This window comes from Trachemys scripta, chromosome 3 (assembly GCF_013100865.1).
Source record: "Trachemys scripta elegans isolate TJP31775 chromosome 3, CAS_Tse_1.0, whole genome shotgun sequence".
In the NCBI taxonomy this organism is placed as follows: Eukaryota; Metazoa; Chordata; order Testudines; family Emydidae; genus Trachemys; species Trachemys scripta.
In genome coordinates, this window is record NC_048300.1 from 168,261,594 (window position 1) to 168,283,657 (window position 22,064).

Here is a 22,064-nt window from a genome sequence, read left to right on the forward strand (position 1 = left end):
ATCTGCTGAATTAGCTGTTATGATTTTAGCCTGATAATACAGTCATAAATGTGCTTCATATAGTGGTAAGCCCAGTTAAGATGATATTCTGTGTAAATTCAGGTACAGGACAAGGAAGAGGTTGGTTTGCCCATGTTTGCCAACCAAATTAGCTACCTTGATTCAAGAAACCCATCTGTATCTTTAACCCCAGATACAGCTGCATGTATATCTAACCACACTGAAGAGGAGGACCACAAATTTGGAAAATTGTCCATAGGTGAGATCCACAATACTCAGATCCAAAGAGGACTTGAAATGAGATCCAATGTACTTGCTCATGCATCCACAGTTCTCCTGAAAGGAAGATTTTACTTAAAGGCCCAAATTGTGATCCCATCCCAGTGCAGAAACCTAATGTCTGATGATGCGGGAACTGGTGGAGGGGAGGAGGCAGACTGAGTTATAGAGTGCCCACACAACCATGTTCAACTGTCCTATGTAGATGCTGTTACCGCAAGTGAGCAGTCACAGAAGCCATATATGGCTTTGGGGGCAGAATTCAATTCTTCTTGGAGAATCCCTAAGCATTGCCCATTTCCTCAGGTTTTGTTAGAGATAGAAGGAAAGGATTTTGGCCTTAATAAACAGGAAGGAGTTCATCTCAGGAGCCCTACTTTCTACACAACATTTACATTCCAAGAAGAAAGGAGAGCAGCAGAATACGGACCCTGGACTTCAGAAAAGCAGACTTTGACTCCCTCAGGGAACTGATGGGCAGGATCCCCTTGGAGAATAATATGAGGGGGAAAGGAGTCCAGGAGAGCTGACTGTATTTTAAAGAATCCTTATTGAGGTTGCAGGAACAAATCATCCCAATGTGTTGAAAGAGTAGTAAATATGGCAGGCAACCAGCTTGGCTAAACAGTGAAATCCTTGCTGATCTTAAACGCAAAAAAGAAGCTTACAAGAAGTGGAAGATTGGACAAATGACCAGGGAGGAGTATAAAAATATTGCTCAGGCATGCAGGAGTGAAATCAGGAAGGTCAAATCACACTTGGAGTTGCAGCTGGAAGAGATGTTAAGAGTAACAAGAAGGATTTCTTCAGGTATGTTAGCAACAAGAAGAAAGTCAAGGAAAGTGTGGGCCCCTTACTGAATGAGGGAGGCTACCTAGTGACCGAGGATGTGGAAAAATCTAAGGTACTCAATGCTTTTTTTGCCTTTGTCTTCACAAACAAGGTCAGCTCCCAGACTGCTGCACTGGGCAGCACAGTATGGGGAGGAGGTGACCAGCTCTCTGTAGAGAAAGAAGTGGTTCGGGACTATTTAGAAAAACTGGATGAGCACAAGTCTATGGAGCTGGATGCGCTGCATCCGAGGGTGCTAAAGGAGTTGGCGGATGTGATTGCAGAGCCATTGACCATTATCTTTGAAAACTCATGGCGACTGGGGGAGGCTGACTGGAAAAAGGCTAATGTAGTCCCCATCTTTAAAAAAGGAAAGAAGGAGAATCCGGGGAACTACAGGCCAGTCAGCCTAACCTCAGTCCCTGGAAAAATCATGGAGCAGGTCCTCAAGGAATCAATTCTGAAACACTTAGAGGAGAGGAAAGTGATCAGGAAGAGTCAGCATGGATTCACCAAGGGCAAGCCATGCCTGACTAACCTAATTGCCTTCTATGAGGAGATAACTGGCTCTGTGGATGAGGGGAAAGCAGTGGATGTGTTATTCCTTGACTTTAGCAAAGTTTTTGGTACAATCTCCCACAGTATTCTTGCCAGCAAGTTAAAGAAGTATGGGCTGGATGAATGGACTATAAGGTGGATAGAAAGCGGGTTAGATCGTCGGGCTCAACGGGTAGTGATCAATGGCACCCTATCTAGCTGGCAGCCGGTATCAAGCGGAGTGCCCCAAGGGTCGGTCCTGGGGCCGGTTTTGTTCAATATCTTCATTAATGATCTGGAGGATGGCGTGGACTGCACTCTCAGCAAGTTTGCAGATGACACTAAACTGGGAGGAGTGGTAGATATGCTGGAGGGTAGGGATAGGATACAGAGGGACCTAGATAAATTAGAGGATTGGGCCAAAAGAAACCTGATGAGGTTCAACAAGGACAAGTGCAGAGTTCTGCACTTAGGACGGAAGAATCCCATGCACTGTTACAGACTAGGGACCGAATGGCTAGGCAGCAGTTCTGCAGAAAAGGACCTAGGGGTTACAGTGGACGAGAAGCTGGATATGAGTCAACAGTGTGTCCTTGTTGCCAAGAAGGCTAACAGCATTTTGGGCTGTATAAGTAGGGGCATTGCCAGCAGATCGAGGGATGTGATCATTCCCCTCTATTCGACATTGGTGAGGCCTCATTTGGAGTATTGTGTCCAGTTTTGGGCCCCACACTACAAGAAGGATGTGAAAAAATTGGAAAGAGTCCAGCTGAGGACAACAAAAATTATTAGGGGTCTGGAGCACATGACTTATGAGGAGAGGCTGAGGGAACTGGGATTGTTTAGTCTGCAGAAGAGAAGAATGAGGGGGGATTTGATAGCTGCTTTCAACTACCTAAAAGGGGGTTCCAAAAAGGATGGATCTAGACTGTTCTCAGTGGTACCAGATGACAGGACAAGGAGTAATGGTCTCATGTTGCAGTGGGGGAGGTTTAGGTTGGATATTAGGAAAAACTTTTTCACTAGGAGGGTGGTGAAGCATTGGAACGGGTTACCTAGGGAGGTGGTGAAATCGCCTTCCTTAGAGGTTTTTAACATTGGGCCATCTTCTCTGGAGAAAGGAGGATGTATGGCTTGGATGACAGATTAGCTAGAACAGTTAGGAGTAAAGCTGGGTGGGAAATGGTTTTCCAGTCCCATGAAAAGTTTTGAGATCTTAAAATTTTTCACATTTTGAACTGGAATGAACCCCATAGTCTTTCAAAGTTTCTATCACTAGTGCCAAATAGCCTAGTGATTAGGCCACTCACCTGGAGTATGGGAGACAGTAATGGGGTGGTTGCCCCTCACTGGCAGAAAAGGGGTTAAAAGCAGCCCTAGGGAGGCTGCGCCAGAGGCAGCCAATCAGAGGAGGGCTGAAGGGAGTAGCCAATCAGGGCGAAGCAGGCCCATACAAAAAAGTAGTTGCAGGGCAGAGGAAGGCAGTTCTCTGCTGGGAGCCCAGGGAGGAAGGACTGTCTCTCTGGAGGGCTAAGAGAACTGCTAGCATCCTGGACAGAACAGTGCTGCTAGCCAGAACCAGGGAGTGGGAGACAGCTCCTGGCTGGCTGCTGGGATTTGCAGGCTGAGACCGTGCGGCAAGGACAAAGAGGATGGTGGAGCCACAAGGTAAGTGGCCAGACAATTGGCTGCAGTAGCCACTAAGGGAAGTGGCTGAAGAGTGGACTGCAGGTCCCCCAAAAGTGGTGGGAGCACTGTGTGTGGCATGGCCAGAGGGCTGTGTTGCTGAAGAGGACTCCACAGTCCTTGGAGAGATGTGCGTCCTAGAGCAGGCGTGATGGTGGCGAGGCACCACCCGAGGAGGGTGCACTACTGTGCAGAGCTAATTCCCAAGACAACCTGCAGGAGGTACCAGAGTGGTGAGTCGCACCCTTTTACAGCCCCTGGTTTAAATCAGGCAGAATAGGGACTTGGACCTGGGACTCCTTCATCCCATGGCAGAACCATACTCACTAGGCAATTGGGTATTCTGGGGTCTCCCTGTCACTATCAACTTTGCATTTTCTGACAAAAAAAGTTTCATCAAAAATTCCTGACCCGCTTTAATCAGGAGGACTTTAATATAGCATCTAGAGGGGAAGATAATAAGGGGCCAAGTACAATACATATGCTCAAACAGAATCTCAGTAGCTTGAATGTAAATAATCAAGGATGTAAGAAGAAACTCTTCTATTCCCTATTTACCAAAGTTAGAAGCATGGGAAATAAACATGAGAAATTAGAAATGCTCCTTAACAAAAAGAAATTGACTATTACTGGTATTACTGAAACCTGGTTAGCTGCATGGAATGTTAAAATCACTGGATACACCATATTTAGGGAAGATAAAGTAGGCAGAAGTGGACGCAGGTAGCACACTATGTCAAAGACACCATTACCTGATTTAGAGTTATTGATAATTCAGAAGACATGACCTAAAATGCTTATGGATCAATGTTCTGAGAAATCACAAGACAAGGTACTGGTGGGTATCTGTTATAGACAACCAAATCAACAAGGATACAGGATGAACAGCTCCTAAATCATCTATCTATAATGTGCAGAAAGGAAAATTGCATTACCACAAGGGATTTCTATCAGTAAAATAACCTTGGAGTTTCTAAAAATTATAGATGATGACTTTCCAAAACAAAAGGTACTGGAACCAACTTATAGAAATTCTATATTAGAGCTCATTCTCATGGATACAGATGAATTGATCATTGAACTGAAAATTGATGGTCGCCTAGATGCAAGTGATTATGACTTAATTTCATTTATGTGCAAACAGAACGTAGTCCCAACCAACTATACGTATACTTGGTGCTTTAAAAGGGCCAATTTCCTAAAGCTGAAAAAAATCATGAGCAAAATTGAGTGGGAGGAAACATTTAAATATAAAACTGTGAATGAAGATTGGGAGTTGTTTAAGAATAATTTATTAGATGGCCCCCTCAAAACAAACAAACACCTATCCCGCCCACACATTCCACAATCATGTGAGAGGACTTCTTTGGTTTAAAAAAAAATCTTGGTTAAGAGGGGAGTGATATATATTAAATATATAACTAATAGAAAAACATGGAAGTTGATAATTAGTACAAATCAGTGATTAGAAATTAAGACTATTGATAAGGGAATTTAAACATACCAATTGAAAATGTGCAGCTAGTAGGAATAAGGCTAATAAGATGGAACTCTTATCTATATCAGGAACAAATGAAATCCATCTGATATTAAAAAAGATAGTAAAATTAGCAATCATGATACAGAAAAGACAGAAATATTCAATAACTATTTCTGTTCTGTATTTGTCAAGAAGCAGGATGATGTATTCATATTTTAAAGTGATAAGAAAATACTTTCTATTCTATCAGTAACTAGGGAGATTAAAAACAGCAACTTTTAAAGTTAAACATTTTAAAATTTGTAGTACTGGATAATTTGCAGCCAATAATTTTAGGAGAATTGGCCAAGGAGTTCTTTGAATGATTAAGGTTGATTTATAACAAATCTGAGAACACTGGGAGTTTCCAGAGCATTGGGGAAAAGTTAATTTTGTAACAATTTTTAAAAGGTAAATGAGTGACTTGCATAACTATAGGCCAGTTAGCCTGACATCGATCCTGGGCAAAATCGTGAACGGGTTGATATGATGCAATTAGTAAAACTTTAAAGGATGGTAGCATAATTAATGCCTATCACCAACACAATTTTATGGAAAATAGGTTTTGTCAAACAACTTTAATATAGGTTTTGATGAGATTTCAAGTTTGGTTGATAAAGGTGACTATGTGGACATTCTGTAAAGAATTTGTCTTGTACGTCATTCTGATAATAAAATTAGCACTATACACAATCAGTACATCCCAGGCTGGTCAATGAATAGATCTTTAAAAATAGTGTAATGTAAATAATTGTAAATGGAAAATCATGATCCTATGGGGTTGTTTCTAGTGGGATCACACAGGAATCTGTTCTTAGCTATTCACAGAAAAAATAAAATCATTGCTGGTGAAATCTGCAGATGACAAAAATTGGTGGAAAGATAAATAATGCTACGGATAGCTCAGTTATACAGACTGATCTTGATCATTTGGTAAAGTTGGCTCATTTGAACATGTCAGTTTCAAGGACCAACATCTAGGAGCAAAGAATGTAGGTCATACTTACAAGATGGTATCCTGGACTGCAATCACAAGAAAAAGTGAAAAGGACTTAGATAACCAACTGAACACGAGCACCCAATGGATGAGGGCTGTGTATTACCTCTGTATATGGCATTAGTGAGATCCTTATTTGAATTCCATGTCCAGTTCTGATGTCCACACATCAAAAAGGATGTCGCAAAATTGGAAGAGGTTCAGAATAGAGCTACGATTGATGATTAAGGGTCTGGAAAACATACCTCACAGTAAGAAACTCAGTCTATTTAAAGCAACAAAGAGTCCTGTGGCACCTTATAAACTAACAGATGTATTGGAGCATAAGCTTTCGTGGGTGAGTACCCACTTCGTCAGATGCATGCGGTAGAAATTTCCAGAGGCAGGTATAAATATGCAGGCAAGAATCAGTCTAGAGATAACGAGATTAGTTCAATCAGGGAGGATGAGGCCTCAAAAATTTGTTCCTAGCTGGAACTTATATAAGATCAGCCATACTGGGTCAGACCAAAAGTCCAGTATCCTGTCTTCCGACAGGGACCAATACCAGGTGCCCCAGAGGGAATCAATCGAATAGGTAATTATCAAGTGATCCACCCCCTTTTGCTCATTCCCAGCTTTTGGCAAACAGAGGCTAGGGACACCATCCCTGCCCATCCTGGATAATAGCCATTGAGGGACCTATCCTCCATTAATTTATCTAGTTCTTTTTTTGAACGCTGTTATAGTCTTGGCCTTCACAACATCCTCTGGAAAAGAGTTCCACAGGTGGACTGTGCGTTGTGTGAAGAAATACTTCATTTTGTTTGTTTTAAACCTGCTGCCTATTAATTTCCTTTGGTGACCTCTAGTTCCTGTGTTATGAGAAGGAGACAATAACACTTCCTTATTTCCTTTCTCCACATCAGTCATGATTTTATAGACCTCAATCATATCCCCCCTTAGTCGTCTCTTTTCCAAGCTGAAAAGACCCAGTCTTATTAATCTCTCCTCATACGTCAGCTGTTCCATACCCCTAATAATTTTTGTTGCCCTTTTCTGAACCTTTTCCAATTCCAATATATCTTTTTTGAGATGGGGCTACCACATCTGCACACAGTATTCAAGATGTGGGCATACCATGGATTTATAGAGAGGCAATATGAAATTTTCTGTCTTATTATCTATCCCTCTCTTAATTATGCCCAAAATTCTGTTCACTTTTTTGACTGCTGTTGCACATTGGGTGGATGTTTTCTGAGAACTATCGACAATGACTCCAAGATCTCTTTCTTGAGTGGTAACAGCCAATTTAGACCCCATCATTTTATATGTATAGTTGCGATTATGTTTTCCAACGTGAATTACTTTGCATTTATCAACACTGAATTTCATCTGCCATTCTGTTGTGCTGTCACTTAGTTTTGAGAGATCCTTTTGTAGCTCTTCGCAGTCTGCCTGGGACTTAACTATCTTGAGTAGTTTTGTATCATCTGCAAATTTTGCAACCTCACTCTTCAACCTTTTTGCAGATCATTTATGAATATGTTGAATAGGACTGGTCCCAGTACAGACCCCTGGGGGACACCACTATTTACCTCTCTCCATTCCAAAAGTTGACCATTTATTCCTATCCTTTGTTTCCTATGTTTTAACCAGTTACTAATCCATGAGAGGAGCTTCTCTCTTATCCCATGACAGTTTACTTTTCTTAAGAGCCTTTGAGAGACCTTGTCAAAGGCTTTCTGAAAATCTAAGTACAGTATATCCACTGGTTCACCCTTATCTCATGCTTGTTGACCCCCTCAAACAATTCTAGTACATTGGCGAGTCATGACTTCCCTTTACAAAAACCATGTTGACTATTCCCCAACAAATTATGTTCATCTGTATGTCTGACAATTTTGTTCTTTACTATAATTTCAACCAGTTTGCCCAGTACTGAAGTCAGGCTTACCAGCCTGTAATTGCCAGAGTTTTACCATTAACTTCAATGGGGCCAGGCCTTCACCCTCTCTATCTTTAATATCTCTTTTTGGCAAAGTACAGTTTAATAAGGATTATCATTTAGCATACTGACCTCTACTGTCAAGTAATAAACAAACTATTATTTCCAGACAGCACTATGTAATTGTCAAAAGAGACTCACATCCTGAATTTGTGCTTGAAACTATGTGAAATATGGATTCTACTTACTGAACTCATACACATCTCAGGAACCACTGTGTGTCCATTAGGTACATGGAACCCCCAAGTCAGTAAGAGTTATATTCTGTTTTGAAATCGCATGACATGGTCCAGAATAAAGAAAGGGGAATCCTAATAAGGAGATGAAAGGCACTTTAATAAAAGAAGCAGATGGAAAAAAATAGTGAGACTTAACTAAAATGAATCTCAGAATTTAGCACAAACAGGGCAAGAGTCTGATCTCAACTATAGCATTATAAATCTGGAGAAACTCTATGGAGTTATTCAGATGTACAGAAATGTCATACAGTATAATTTGGCTGTAAAATTCCATAGTACTCTAAGTTCTACAGCAGCCCAGTATTTTAAAGAGAGGGACTCTTAAATAATAGTTTGGCCAAATTCTGCAAGTAGATTTATACCTACATCTGAGGCCCTTCACAGAAATGATACCAGTGGGCAGAAGGGAAAAAATGGAGTGAGGTTCCTGAGAAATAGAAAAAAGGATCAAGTTGCACCTAATTCTGCCCTCAGATGCACATGCACAACTCCCATCTGCTTCAGTGGGAGTTACACCCGTATACCTGACTGCACAATCCAGCTACATGGGCCTGATCTAAGTCCATTGAAGTCAATGTAAAGATTCCCATTGATTTCACTGGGCTTGGAAACAGTCCCTAATTGCATAAATTTTATGCTAAAATTGCCAGCATAGCTTAAATCTCCCACAATCATCAGTAGTGGGGGTTGAAGTCTGGGTTGACAGCAACGTATGACCCTTAATAATCATGGTTTTGGTTCTTTGGCTTGCATCCTTCCTAAGAACTTTAAAATGGCAAGAGAGAATGGGGCATAACTATATATCTGTTGTCAGCTCATAAAATTAGCTTCTAATTTCTCAACTCCCTTAATTAAATAACATAAGAAAGGTCATGCCACAGCAGAATAAAGTTCCATCTTGGTCACTTATCCTGTTTCTGACAGTGGTCAAAGTTTCAAAAATATATAATGAACACTTGGTAATCATGCTACACTGTACATTGGAGCAGATGTTTCTTCATCTTCCAAACTGGTTATCAAACTATGCCCTGAAGCATGAGAATTGATAGACAAACACTGTTTTTTTTTTTACTCCAGCTATTGTAACTATATATGATATTCATATGAAGTATCTATTTTCAATGTACTAAACTATTTACTTCAATAATTAATATCCCACAGCAGTTAGTTCCACAGATCAATTCTATATATTTAATGAAATGTACTACACTTAAAATTGTTAGAAGGGTTACAGTGACTACATGATATTTTCCAATTCCCGAACCCAAAGTGATCTCTCAGCTGAACAGAGGGGAAGACCGATGGTTGCTGAATCTCCTGGACACCAAAAAAGGGAGATTCTGAGAAACTGCTGCACAGCAGGTGATGGGACTGTGAGTGAGAACAAGGAAGAGAATCCTTATCTGGTAGGTCCTGAACAAGTGGAACCTGACCTCTAGGGAAAGATTTAAAAAATTGGGCATGTTTAGTCTTGAAAAAAAAAGACTGAGAGGGGACTTGATAACAGTCTTCAGATATTTTAAGGAGAGTTATAAAGAGGATAGTGATCAGTTATTCTCCATGTCCACTGAAGGTAGGACAAGAAGTGATTGGCTTAATCTGGAGCAAGGAAAATTTAGGTTAGATATTTGGAAAAAACAATTAACTACAAGGATAGTTGAGTACTGGAATAGGTTACCAAGGGAGGTTGTGGAATCCCCATCCATAGAGGTTCTTAATAACAGGTTAGATAAATACCTGTCAGGGATGGTCTAGATCAGTGATTCTCAACTTATTTAATCAGGCCCCCCTTCTTTGTGTTTGTAGTCGTTTATGCCCCTGCCCCCACATGGAGGTACATATGCCACCATCTAGCTCTGAAGGCAGAGCAGAGAGCAGCAGCTGCTGGCTGGACACCCAGCTCTGAATGCAGCGCTGCACCAGCAGAGGCACAGAAGAAGGGTGGCAATGTGACAGCAGACTTAGTGTCCCATTGTCACCCTTACTTCTGTGCTGCTGCTGCCACCCCAGTGCTGACAGCCAGAGACCTGCTGCCTCCAGGTGAAGGATTGGGAGTGGAGAAGGAGGACAGCCTAAGTCTGGGCTGCCTCCTGGTGAGGGATTGGGGAGAGGGGAAGTCTAAGCGGTGAGCTCCAGCTATCCCCTTTAACCCTGCCTCCCAGGGCTGACAGCCAGAGCTCTTAAAAAAAAAAAGGCACACAGCTTGCTCCTCCCTTGAAACATTCACACACCTCCTTTGGGAGGTCTGTCCCATAGTTTGAGAACCACTGGTCTTGATAATATTTAGTCCTGCGTCAATACAAGGGACTGGACTCGATGACCTATCGAAGTCTCTTCCAGTCCTACATTTCTATGATTCTATGGTTCAGTGATACACACTACATACTGGTCATTTTTTTGTTTAAACAGAAATAAACTATACAATCCTGGAAAAGACCTTTAATGTAATTCAATCTACTACCGGCTCAAATATGGGAGCTACAAGGTAAGAAACTGGATTTAAAAACTGGCCAACAGGTACATTCAAATGGCTTGAGGAAGAGGTGGCTTGGGGAAGAGGAAGGGAAGAGGGCGTAGCACCGAATAGGTGGAGCAGGAATTATGTCCACAAAGGATGTAATGCCTCCAAAGGGCTGGGAGGAGTGTGCTCAGTATCTCCCTGTGAGTCTTTGAGTTATGCAGCACTTTCAGTGGCACTAGCAAACTTTCCCTCCCCTCTCCCACCTTGTGATCAGGGTGTATAAACAGCTGGGCAATGGATATCTCCTGCACAGAGGCACTCGGGAGAGAAGGGGCCTCTGTGCAGCCTCTACTCCCCAAACCCAGGTGCACCCTTTGTATGGGCAGCTGAAGTTTAACTCAAAGACTTCATAGTCCCTTTATCAAGTAAAACAAGACAATTTTATAAAATAATGAACAGGACAGTTTTTCCCCAGGAAAATTCCAGCATATAATCAAGGCATCTTTATAACGGAGATCCAGAGAGAGTTTTGCAAAGATAAACAATTTGAACTCCGGTGCATATTTTACAAAGGGGTAGAACAAGCACAGTAGTAGAATGTCTGTAGAATGTAAATTACTCCTCTGCCCTATTCTCCCTGTGATGCACACAGAGAACTTTTACTAACATCAGGGAGAGCCCTGGCTGTGATGTAGAAGACTTACACCAGCAAAGCAGGGCACTAGAGACAGTGACACATGATGACATGTGCAATATTGATGTGAGTGATTTAGATGATGAACTGAAAGCCCTTTCAAGATACATTTCAGCAGGATCAACTCCAAAGGCTGTTCTGGAATATATGTGCACAAATAAGATGACCACCCTCTTTCCAAATGCTTTTGTTGCTCTGTGCATACTTCTAACACTTCCTGTAACAGTTGCCAGTGGAGAACGCAGCTTCTTCAAGCTGAAGTTAATAAAAACACATCTACGCTCCACAATGACACAGGAGCTGGTTGGCCTTGCAACCATCTCAATAGAGCATGAGCTGGCCAAGACTGTGGACCTTCAGGAAGCAGTTCAAATCTTGGAACCAAGAAGGTACAGAAAGCACCACTTTAATTATTCAAACGGATAAAAATGCCAGTGTTTACTATGCAGACAAGAAAAGTTACATTTGCTGTTCAGGAGTTTGAAAGTTAAGTGTTACTTAAAATTTTTGAAGAAGGCATTTTAAGTTGTTAGTTCTCCTTTATTGGGGTAGGTAACAGAGCAGTACCATTAGAGGACTAGAACAGGAAGAAGGCAGAATTGAAACCTTTCAAAGTTTTGGCCCAAGCGAGGGGGAATGGGGGCGTCATTTGAGCTCCTCACCTCAGGTGCCAAAATGTTGTGGGTTGGCCCTGGTGAACAAGCTTGGAAGAACTAAGCTATTCCTCAGTCCAAATTAGGGCAACATTCAAAACATGCCAGTAATCACCTTGAACACTGACTTTAATGTTGTATTCCTCTCCTGCACTTTCATCTGTTCTTGTTTCTACTAGACTGTAAAACAGCAAGTTGTTGGGCACCTCCTAAGGCCTTGTCTATAGTATGAGTGTACAACTTTAACTAAACTGATTTAAAAATAGATCTAATTAAACCAGTGCAAGCCCCAAATGTTGGCACACTGAAACTGATTTAACCTTTGTTTTTATCAACTTAGCTTGTGTCAGTAACTTACCAATATTGGTAAGAACAAAAGTATTTCTACTGGTCCAGCATTTTTTCTAGTCCTAGATGGTGACATATGGGAATTAAACATGTTATACAGTTTGAGCTCAATCATGAGAGATGTTCTGAGCCTTCTTAGGGGCTGAAGGCCCATAACTCCTATCAACTTGCTCAGAACAAACAGGATTGGAACCATGTTGCACAAAACATTTAATTCCATATTTCACAATCTGCGAAGACTTCAAAAAAATGATGAATCTGTACAAATACTTTCCAGGTTAGTAAATTTTTCTAAGAACTGGCCGTGAGTGGAGAGAAACATGTTCCATCACTTTCAAAATTACCATAGATTTTTCTGAGTCTCACAAGCCTAACTAACTTTTCCCAGATATGATACACACATTGCCATTCAGGTTTTACAGAGTTCCAGTAACTCTAATATAAGAGAAGCAATATAACTTGTCATACTATTTGTCAGTTTGCAGTGCGATACCTTGGCATAAGTTTGACACAGGAGGCTCATGCTTCTCCAAAAGCAGGAGTACAGTGTACTAAAGCTTTGCAGATGGTGGTCCATAGTTAAATTAAATACTGCTGCTACAATGGGAAATGCTAAAGCCAGTAGGTGAAAATTTTACAAATGTACAAATGGATACTGTATATCCACCCCTCACTATGCACAAGTAACTCTTACTGACATCAAACTGGGTTATGTGCACAGAGTACGGGGAAAATATGCCCCAAAGTACAGATTTACATCCGAGATATTATAAACAATCTTAAATGTAAAATACACATGTTCAAATCTAGAACACATACCTAAATATAAATTTACTTAATATAAAAATAATGTGTTCTAAGTAGACATTATGGTCTTTTGGGTACTGTACACTTAACTGAAATGTTTCTATTTCTATTTACATACGTACGTGTGTGTGTGTGTGTTTACATGCTGAAAATTAACTATTTCTGAAGGACTGTCATACACTCTCCCTACAACTCTCACACGGTACATTAACACAACACATTTTTATGTTAAAAAGTCCCAAGAGAATGGACAACCAACCAACTATGGAATGTTTAAATAACCATAGGTGTTGTGGAACATTCAGTACAGCCCCTAACTCCATACACAGAATTCAGACCATGAAATAAAAAGCCAAGGTAAAGCAATGGTAAATTCAGGTCAGAGTGGTCACAACTTAAAAGATTTAAGTTAAGCTAAAACTCTTAAACTACTGAATCACAATTATGCTGAGTTTCAGCCTCTTTTTTTTATTTGGAATTACCCATGCTCAGTAAAGGTGTAGAGGCCTCACCTACTAGCTGTGATTGGGAGCGGACAAACAAAAAATATTGCCCAAAAGCCCAATTAAAACTAGACCAGCTCTGAATAAGCATTGAATATGTATTTAGGGTCCTGATTTTCACTGCAAAAAAATGAGCATATACATGAACAGGTCAGATAAATGAATATGCCTCAGCAGAGCTAGTCTGGGCAACCTAACAAACGCATCTGGTCTGTAGAGAGCTGCCTGGTTGGCTATGCTGCCTGATTAGTTGGAAGAGTCCACAGACTGGCTCTTAAGACCAGCAGCAGCAGCAATTCAGTGGCTCCTCAAAGCATTCGCTCACGGCTGTGTTAGTTCCTGCTTGGCCACAGCCTTGCCTCACTCCAGTTAACCTGGCTCTGACCCTCGGCTCCGATTACTGACTTCTGACTTTGTTTCTGACCCTTGGCTCTGGCATCTAGCCTCTGACTCCAGTTTCTGGCTACTGACTCCTGCTCCAACCTCTAGGCACAGCAGCCCAAGACAGCATGTGCAAAAGTGCACTTGTTAGCATATTTATGTGAGCTCATGTGCATGTGCAGTTTTTGCATGCATACAACTTTGGATCTCAGTTTTGAAAATGCCGTATCTAATGTCTGAAAAATAATCACAGAAATCTGGCCAAAATAAACCACACTTGAGAGGTTTATGGCTTGATCTGATGCCTGCTGAAGTCAATGAAATGACTCACATTATCTTCAGTGACCCTGCATTAGGCCTAGTCACTGAAGAGAATGAAAGACACAGCAGCATCTGAAAGATCAATACACCATATGAGATACAATGCACTATGAGGAAAAATGGAAACCCTTTTCTGGATTTCATTAAACAGGATGAGAAGTATGTTCTTTTCAATATGTACTCTCAGCCCTAGTCTACACTATGAGGTTAGGTCGAATTTAGCTGTGTTAGGTCAATTTTATAAGCAATGTGTCTACACAACCAACACCGTTCCATTGACTAAAGGGCTCTTGAAATAGACTGCTGTACTCCTCCCCGGCAAGGGGAGTAGCGCTAAAATCGACCTTGCTGGATCGAATTTGGGGTAGTGCAGATGCAATTCGACGGTATTGGCCTCTGGGAGCTATCCCAGAGTGCTCCAATGTGACCACTCTGGACAGCACTTTCAACTTCGATGCACTAGCCAGGTACACAGGAGAAGCCCCGGGAAATTTTGAATTTTATTTCCTATTTGGTCAGCGTGGCGAGCTCAGCAGCACAGGTGACCAGGCAGTCCCAGAATCGCAAATGAGCTCCAGCATGGAGCCAACGGGAGACACTGGATCTGATTGCTGCATGGGGAGAAGAATCTGTGCAGGCAGAACTCCGATCAAAAAGAAGAAATGCTAATATATATGCCAAAATCGCACAGGGCATGGTGGAGAGAGGCTACAACAGGGATACACAGCTGTGCCGCATGAAAGTTAAGGAGCTCAGGCAAGGCTACCAAAAAAAAAAGGAGGCAAACAGTCACTCCAGATCAGAGCTCCATACATGCCGCTTCAATGATCAGCTGCATGGCATTCTAGGGAGGGGATCCTCCCACTACTCCACCACTGTCCGTGGACACTTGCAAGAGAGGAGTCTCATGCAACAGGGAGGAGGATTTTATGGATGAGGAGGAGGAGGAGGAGGAGAATGCGCAGCAGGCAAGCGGAGAATCCGTTCTCCCTGGCAGCCGGGACCTTTTCCTCACCCTGGAGCCAATACCCTCCCAAGGCAGGTTCCCGGACTCTGAAGCCGGAGAAGGCACCTCTGGTGAGTGCACATTTGTAACTATGCTACAGGGTTTAAAAGCAATTGTGTTTAATGTTTGATTTGCCCTGAAAAATTGGGATGCATTCATGGCCAGTACAGCTACTGGAAAAGTCTGTTAACATGTTTGGGGATGGAGCAGGAATCCTCCAGAGACATCTCCATGAAGCTCTCCTGGAGGTACTCTGAAAGCCTTTGCAAAAGGTTTCTGGGGAGGGCTGCCTTATTTTGTCCTCCACGGTAGGACATTTTACCACATCAAGCCAGTAGCACGTAGTCCGGAATCCTTGCAGCACAAAGCATGGCAGCGATTGGTCCTGGGTTTTGGTCTCATTCAAGCAATATTCAATCTTTATCTTTCCGTGTTAGTCTTAGGAGAGTGATATCATTCATGGTCACCTGGTTGAAATAGGGGAATTTTTGTAAGGGAACAGTAAAAGGATCCCGTTCATGCTGGGCTGTTTGCGCTTGGCTAAAAGGGATCATCCCTGAGAATAGCCACGTGGTGGGGTGGGGTGAGGGGTGTGCTGCACATCCACCCCAAAACCGCAGCCCCTCCTTTTAAATGGCAAACCCAACCAGCATTGCTTGCTATGGGAAAAGGAGGGTGCTGCAGTTTGAAACCATTCCCACATGTTATGAAGGTGGAAGAAGCCAACCCCGCATACCCTGTGGCTTACCATGGCTGCCTGAAACTGAATTCTGTTGCCCAGCCGTATGTGATGTGTCACCATACCGGCAGGCGCTCAATATAAAAGGCAAAATGCGACCTTGTATCTAAAGCACATGTGCTGTCTGCTGTCTGCTGTGAATTGCTTGATTCACTATGAAAGAGTCTCCCTTTCGTTCTCAGAAATGTATCAACTTAAATTTTACTTTCCCTTTTTATCCCCCCACAGGTGCAAATGTTTCTATGCTCCCCCATCATCTCCATCCCTGAGGTTATCACAGATTAGAAGGCGAAAAAACCACACTCGTGATGACATGTTTTCCGAGCTCATGCAGTCCGCCCGCACTGCTAGGGCACAGCTGAATGCATGGAAGTATTCAGTGACAGAGGCCAGGAAAGCATAAAGTGAGCACGATCAGAAGATGCAGGAGGCAATGCTGAGGCTAATGGGTGAGCAAACGGACATGCTCAGGCATCTGGTAGAGATGCAGGAAAGGGAACAAGAGCACAGACCGCCACTGCATCCACTATATAACTGCCTACCCTCCTCCCCAAGTTCCATATCCTCCTCACTCAGATGCCCAGGAACGTGGAGGCTCCGGGCACCCAGACACTCCACTCCAGAGGATGGCCCAAGTAACAGAAGGCTGTCAATCAAACAGTTTTGATTTGCAGTGTGGCTACAATAAGCAATGTGGCCTTGTCCTTCCCTCCTCCACTTTTCCCCCATCCCACCCGGGCTACCTTGTCATTTATCTCACTTTTTAAAAAATTAATAAATAAAGAATGCATGGTTTCAAAACAATTGTGACTTTATTTCCTTTGCCAGCTGTGGTCGAAGGGGGAAGGGGGTTGGCTTACAGCTAATTAAAATCAACAAACAGGGCGGGTTTACAACAAGGAGAAACACACACAACTGTCACACCATAGCCTGGCCAGTCATTAAACTGGTTTTCAAAGCCTCTCTGATGCACAGTGTGCCTAGCTGTGCTCTTCTAATCGCCCTGGTGTCTGGCTCTTAGAATCACCAGGCGATTTGCCTCAACCTCCCACCCCGCCATAAACATCTCCCCCTTACTCTCACAGATATTATGCAGCATGCAGCAAGCAGTAATAACAATGGGAATATTGGTTGCGCTGAGGTATAATCTAGTCAACAAACAGCGCCAGCGAGCTTTTAAATGTCCAAAGGCACATTCCATCACCATTCTGCACTTGCTCAGCCTATAGTTGAACTACTCCTTACTACTGTCTAGGCTGCCTGTGTACAGCTTCATGAACCATGGGAGCAAGGGGTAGGCTGGGTCCCCACGGATAACTATTGGCATTTCAACATCCCCAACAGTAATTTTCTGGTCTGGGTAGTAAGTCCCTTCTTGCAGCTGCTCGAACAGCCCGGAGTTCCTAAAGATGCGAGCGTCATGCACCTTTCCCGGCCATCCCATATTGATGTCGGTGAAACATCCCTTGTGACTCACCAGTGCTTGCAGCACCATTGAGAAGTACCCCTTGCGGTTTACGTAATGGTTGGCAAGGTGGTCCGGTGCCAAGATAGGGATATGTGTTCCGTCTATCCCCCCACCACAGTTAGGTAACTACATTGCAGGAAAGCCATCCACTATAACCTGCACATTTCCCAGAGTCACTACCCTTGTTAGCAGAAGGTCAGTGATTGCATTGGCTCCTTGGATCACAACAGCCCCCACAGTAGATTTGCCCACTCCAAATTGATTCCTGACTGACCGGTAGCAGTCAGGCGTTGCAAGCTTCCACAGGGCTATTGCCACTCACGTCTCAACTGTCAGGGCAGCTCTCATCTTGGTATTCCTGTGCTTCAGGGTGGGGGAAAGCAACTCACAAAGTTCCAGGAAAGTAGCCTTACACACGCGAAAGTTTTGCAGCCACTGGGTATCATCCCAACAGTATGCAGTCCCACCAGGCTGGGCTTGTTTGCCAGGCCCAGAATCGGCATTCCACTGTATCAACCTGCCCCAATGCCACCATGATGTCCCAATTGCCACATCCTGTGCTTTCAGGAATGTCTGTGTCCATGTTCTCCTCACAATCGTCCTCATGTTGGTAGCTCCTAGCTAGGCTCTGGGCATACTGCAGGATAATGTGCAAGGTGTTTACAAAGCTCACAACAGCAGCGGTGAGCTGAGCAGGCTCCATGCATGCCATGCTATGGCATCTGCATGGGTAACCCAGGAAAAAAGGTGTGAAACGATTGTCTGCCATTGCTTTCACGCAGGAAGGGAGGGAGGGGAGACTGATGACAGGTACCCAAAACCACCCAAAACAATGTTTTTGTCCTATCAGGCATTGGGAGATTAACCCAGAATTCCAATGGGCAGCGGAGACTGCAAGGACTGTGGGATAGTTACCCATAGTGCACTGCTCTGTGAGTCGACGCTAGCCACGGTATTGAGGATGCACTCCGTCGACATAATGCACTTAGTGGGGACATACACAATCGACTGTATAAAATCGCTTTTAAAGATCGACTTCTATAAAATCGACCTAATTTCATAGTGTAGACATACCCTCAGAAAACAAACATTACAAATATGGGAAAGTTTTATCATCAACCTACTTCGTTTAATTTTGAAAAACATTCATGCCTCAGACTTTAGAAAAGAGGATGGAAAAACAGCCTGTTGGTTTATTTAAAACACATTGATTACTGCTGTCATTAGGTAAACTGAATACTATCTCCTCTGCCTGGTTCACTATTTCACAATATTTGAAAATGGTTTTGTTTCCAGTTCTTATCTAGTGCAGGAGATTGCATAGGTGGTTTTTCAGAACTTCATGATATCAGAAATGTTTGTTGCTATTATTCTACTAAATATTACACGTGTCTTATCAAGAGGCTTATGTTATAAATAACTTACAGTGTTTAGAAGTGCAACAATTAAATGATAAATTAATAAGAGAGACAAGCAAAATATGAATCATGGTACCACTAACATAATTAACATAAATTAAATAGCATCACAGATTTTCTGTTTAGTGCAGCTGTTGTATAAAACAAGAGCACCTACTTTATTCAGTTGCTGGCTTGTATTTTGTTAACAATAAAACTATATTAGATAATGCCCAAAAGAGAATAAATGAAAACTCAAAAGTAATCATAAAATATTCATTGCAAAGTCTCTGCACAAGACCGGCACATAAACATCCCCAGTAAAAATTAGAAAAATAGATGCATATGAATTGGTAGTTTCATACATACAGCAAAAAGCCAAACATATTCCAAGGGCACAGACGAGAGCAAGCATAGCATTATTACGATTGCTACATCAGAGACCTGGAGCTCTGTGCAAGGCATTTACAAATGTGCTATATTAAAGCAGCCACCACAGTCTGGCCACCACAATTAAGGATCTCCCAATGTTTCCATTACAACCTCTTACTTCCACAGATCTGAAATAGTTTAATAGTTTAATAAAGAAAGTTTAATAGTTAGGCTCTCAAAAAATCACAAGTTTAATAAAAAGTCTGGAATGCAAGGTCAGTCTGGGTGTGATTTTATTTCTATGTCTGAAAACATATTTATTTGTTTTGTTATATTTTGTTTATTCTATTTTGTTAATGTACCACATCCGTTGGTGTGATAACTGAGCATTTGCCATTTTTAACATTATATATAACAGGGGTGGCCAAACTGGCTTGTGAGCCTCATGCGGCTCTTTTATATTTAAAGAGTGGCTTGTGGAGCCCCTCCATACCCCATTCTCCACCTACCAGACTGGGTAGTGGAGCTTGGGACATCTGTCTTGCAGCAGAGTGGTGGGGTAGGGACTTCTGCCCAACAAAGAGTGGAGTCTCAGGGCTTCAGCCCTGCAGGGGGCACCTGCTGGTGCTTGGGGCTTCAGCAGGAGCAGGGCTGATACCCCAAGCCCCAGCAGGTGCTTCCTGTGGGGCTGAAGTCCTGAGCCCAGGAGGTGTGACCTGATTCTCGAACTTCTGAAGATTGTCATATATAACTTGGAGGGTCAGTAAGTTTGCTCCCCCTCCCCCATATATAAGCTACTAAAAATTAATGCAAATATGCAGTTATCCTAAGCTAACCATAAAAGATCCAGTCCTGTTTCTGAGGTAAATATTGTGCGAAACACATTATTTTTACATTCTAGGAAGACAGATTTTTCTTTTGAATAAGTTAAGACAATGAAACAAGAACAAACAAGTAAAACGTACCATTTTCTGCTCTCAATTAAACCAGTAGCACCTCATGTTTGCATTAGGCTTGCCAACCATCCAGGATTGTCCTGGAGTCTCCAGGAATTAAAGATTAATCTTTAAAGTTTCTGTCATTGGTGAAACCTCCAGGAATATGGCCAACCAATATTGGCAACCCTAGTTTGCACAGGTATAGAATCATAGAAATGTAGGGCTGGAAGGGACCTCAAGGGGTCATGTAAGTCCAGCCCCCTGTACTGAGGCAGGACCAAAAACAGCTAGTCATCCCTGACAGGTGTTTGTCTAACCTGATCTTAAAACCTCCAATAACAGGTATTCCACAGCATCCCTTTGTAACTTATTCCAATATTCAACTATCCTTATTGTTAAACAGTTTTTCCTAATATTTAACCTAAACCTCCTTTGATGCAGATTGAGCTGAATATTTCTTGTCCTACCATCAATGAACATGGAGAACAACTGATCACTGTCCTGTTTATAAGACCCCATAACATGTTATCAGGTCGCCCCCTCTCCCCTCAGCCTTCTTTTCTCAAGATTAAATATACCAAGTTTTTTAACCTTTCCACATAGGTCAGGTTTTCTAAACCTTTTCTCATTTTTGTTGTTCTCCTCTGGCCTCTCCCCAATTTGTCCACAACTTACTTAAAACTTACCCAAAACTGGACCCACCAGTGCTACACAAAGTGGGACAATGTGACCCAAATGCAGCCTAAAGGCTCTAAACCAGAAGGCAAATTTAAAAAAAAACTGAAATGTATTGGTTTTTGACTGTTTGTGACTTTTAAGTCAATCTCGTGATTTTTTGAGAGCCTAACTCATGACTTTTAAATCTTTGGGTTGGCAATACTGCACACCTGTTTCTTGTATTTGGTAAACGTGTGCCTGCTGTCATTATTCAAGGGACTAGTTCTGCCTGTGCTGGCCAATGATAAGCAGATTGAAAGCTAACAAAATTCTGGTGGAAACAAGTGTTATTAGCACTTAATAAGCAATGGAAAGAAAATAGCAGATGATAATAGTGAAGTGGTTAGCATGTAGCAAGTAACTTCAGGAATGGTTAACGCAGATCAAGAAGTCCATTTTATGTGGGCTGAGGATGACTGCCAAGTCTATATAGGACATTCAGAAAAAAAGGACAATTTTAATTAAAAAAAATGTTTCAATGGAAAAATTTCAATCAGCACTATCTGTTGCAATATCAAAGGTATTTCATAGTGTTGCATATCTCTAACAGCTGGTGCAAAACTTTTATGAAACACTTCAGATAGACAGACATATTCACAGAGAGCCAGAGGGCTCTTCCATCTTACAAAGAAGGAGCCCTGAGCCTCAGCCCTGCTCCCCCCAGATTTCACAACTACCTGTTGGTCAGGAGGCCACGTTTCAGCTCTAACTCAGACAAAACCAAACAGTAAGTGCTATTTATCTTCCCACACCTCTCCACTTCCTTCCCAAAGCAGGTAAGAGCAACAGGAGCGTTGTGACACCAAGGACAGCTTATTTTAAGGAAATGGATGTCTGATGCTACAGACGCTTCCTCTTGTAGGCTCAGCCCTATCTATTATTACTGTCATTGTGACAAAGTCAGGCTGGAAAGCTGTAAGAGAGTGGTGGAAGGCAAGTACATTAGCCCTAGAATGATAAAGGCCCTTTTCCCGATAGGCTGAAAAGGGGTTACCTCAGGTCACCTAGACTCCTGAGTCCAGTTAAGGAAGAGCTCTCCCATTGGCACAATTACTCCATCTCCACAAGAGGCGGAAGCTATGTCGGCAGGAGAGTGTGGACAGTGCTTAGGTCGGTGTAACTTGCGTTGCTCAGGGAGTGGCTTTTTCACACACCTGAGAGACGTAAGTTATATTGACATAAGC

The 22,064-nt window shown here is 42.4% G+C and overlaps 1 protein-coding gene across 11 annotated transcripts in view; it reads right to left on the reverse strand.

Moving 5' to 3' along the window:
- MYT1L (myelin transcription factor 1 like) overlaps positions 1–22,064 on the reverse strand; it is a 384,470-nt gene that overhangs the window by 156,284 nt on the left and 206,122 nt on the right. For 4 of the 11 annotated variants that reach the window (XM_034766426.1, XM_034766424.1, XM_034766425.1 and 1 more), the window contains exon 1: positions 8,025–8,122. The exons of 5 other annotated variants lie outside the window; for them this stretch is intronic. In XM_034766426.1, the coding sequence (XP_034622317.1) occupies positions 8,025–8,039 (15 nt within the window). In that variant the 5' untranslated portion in view covers positions 8,040–8,122. Of the gene's footprint in view, positions 1–8,024; positions 8,124–22,064 lie in introns of those variants that run through there. 2 more of the 11 variants (XM_034766416.1, XM_034766415.1) reach the window with 1 other exon arrangement.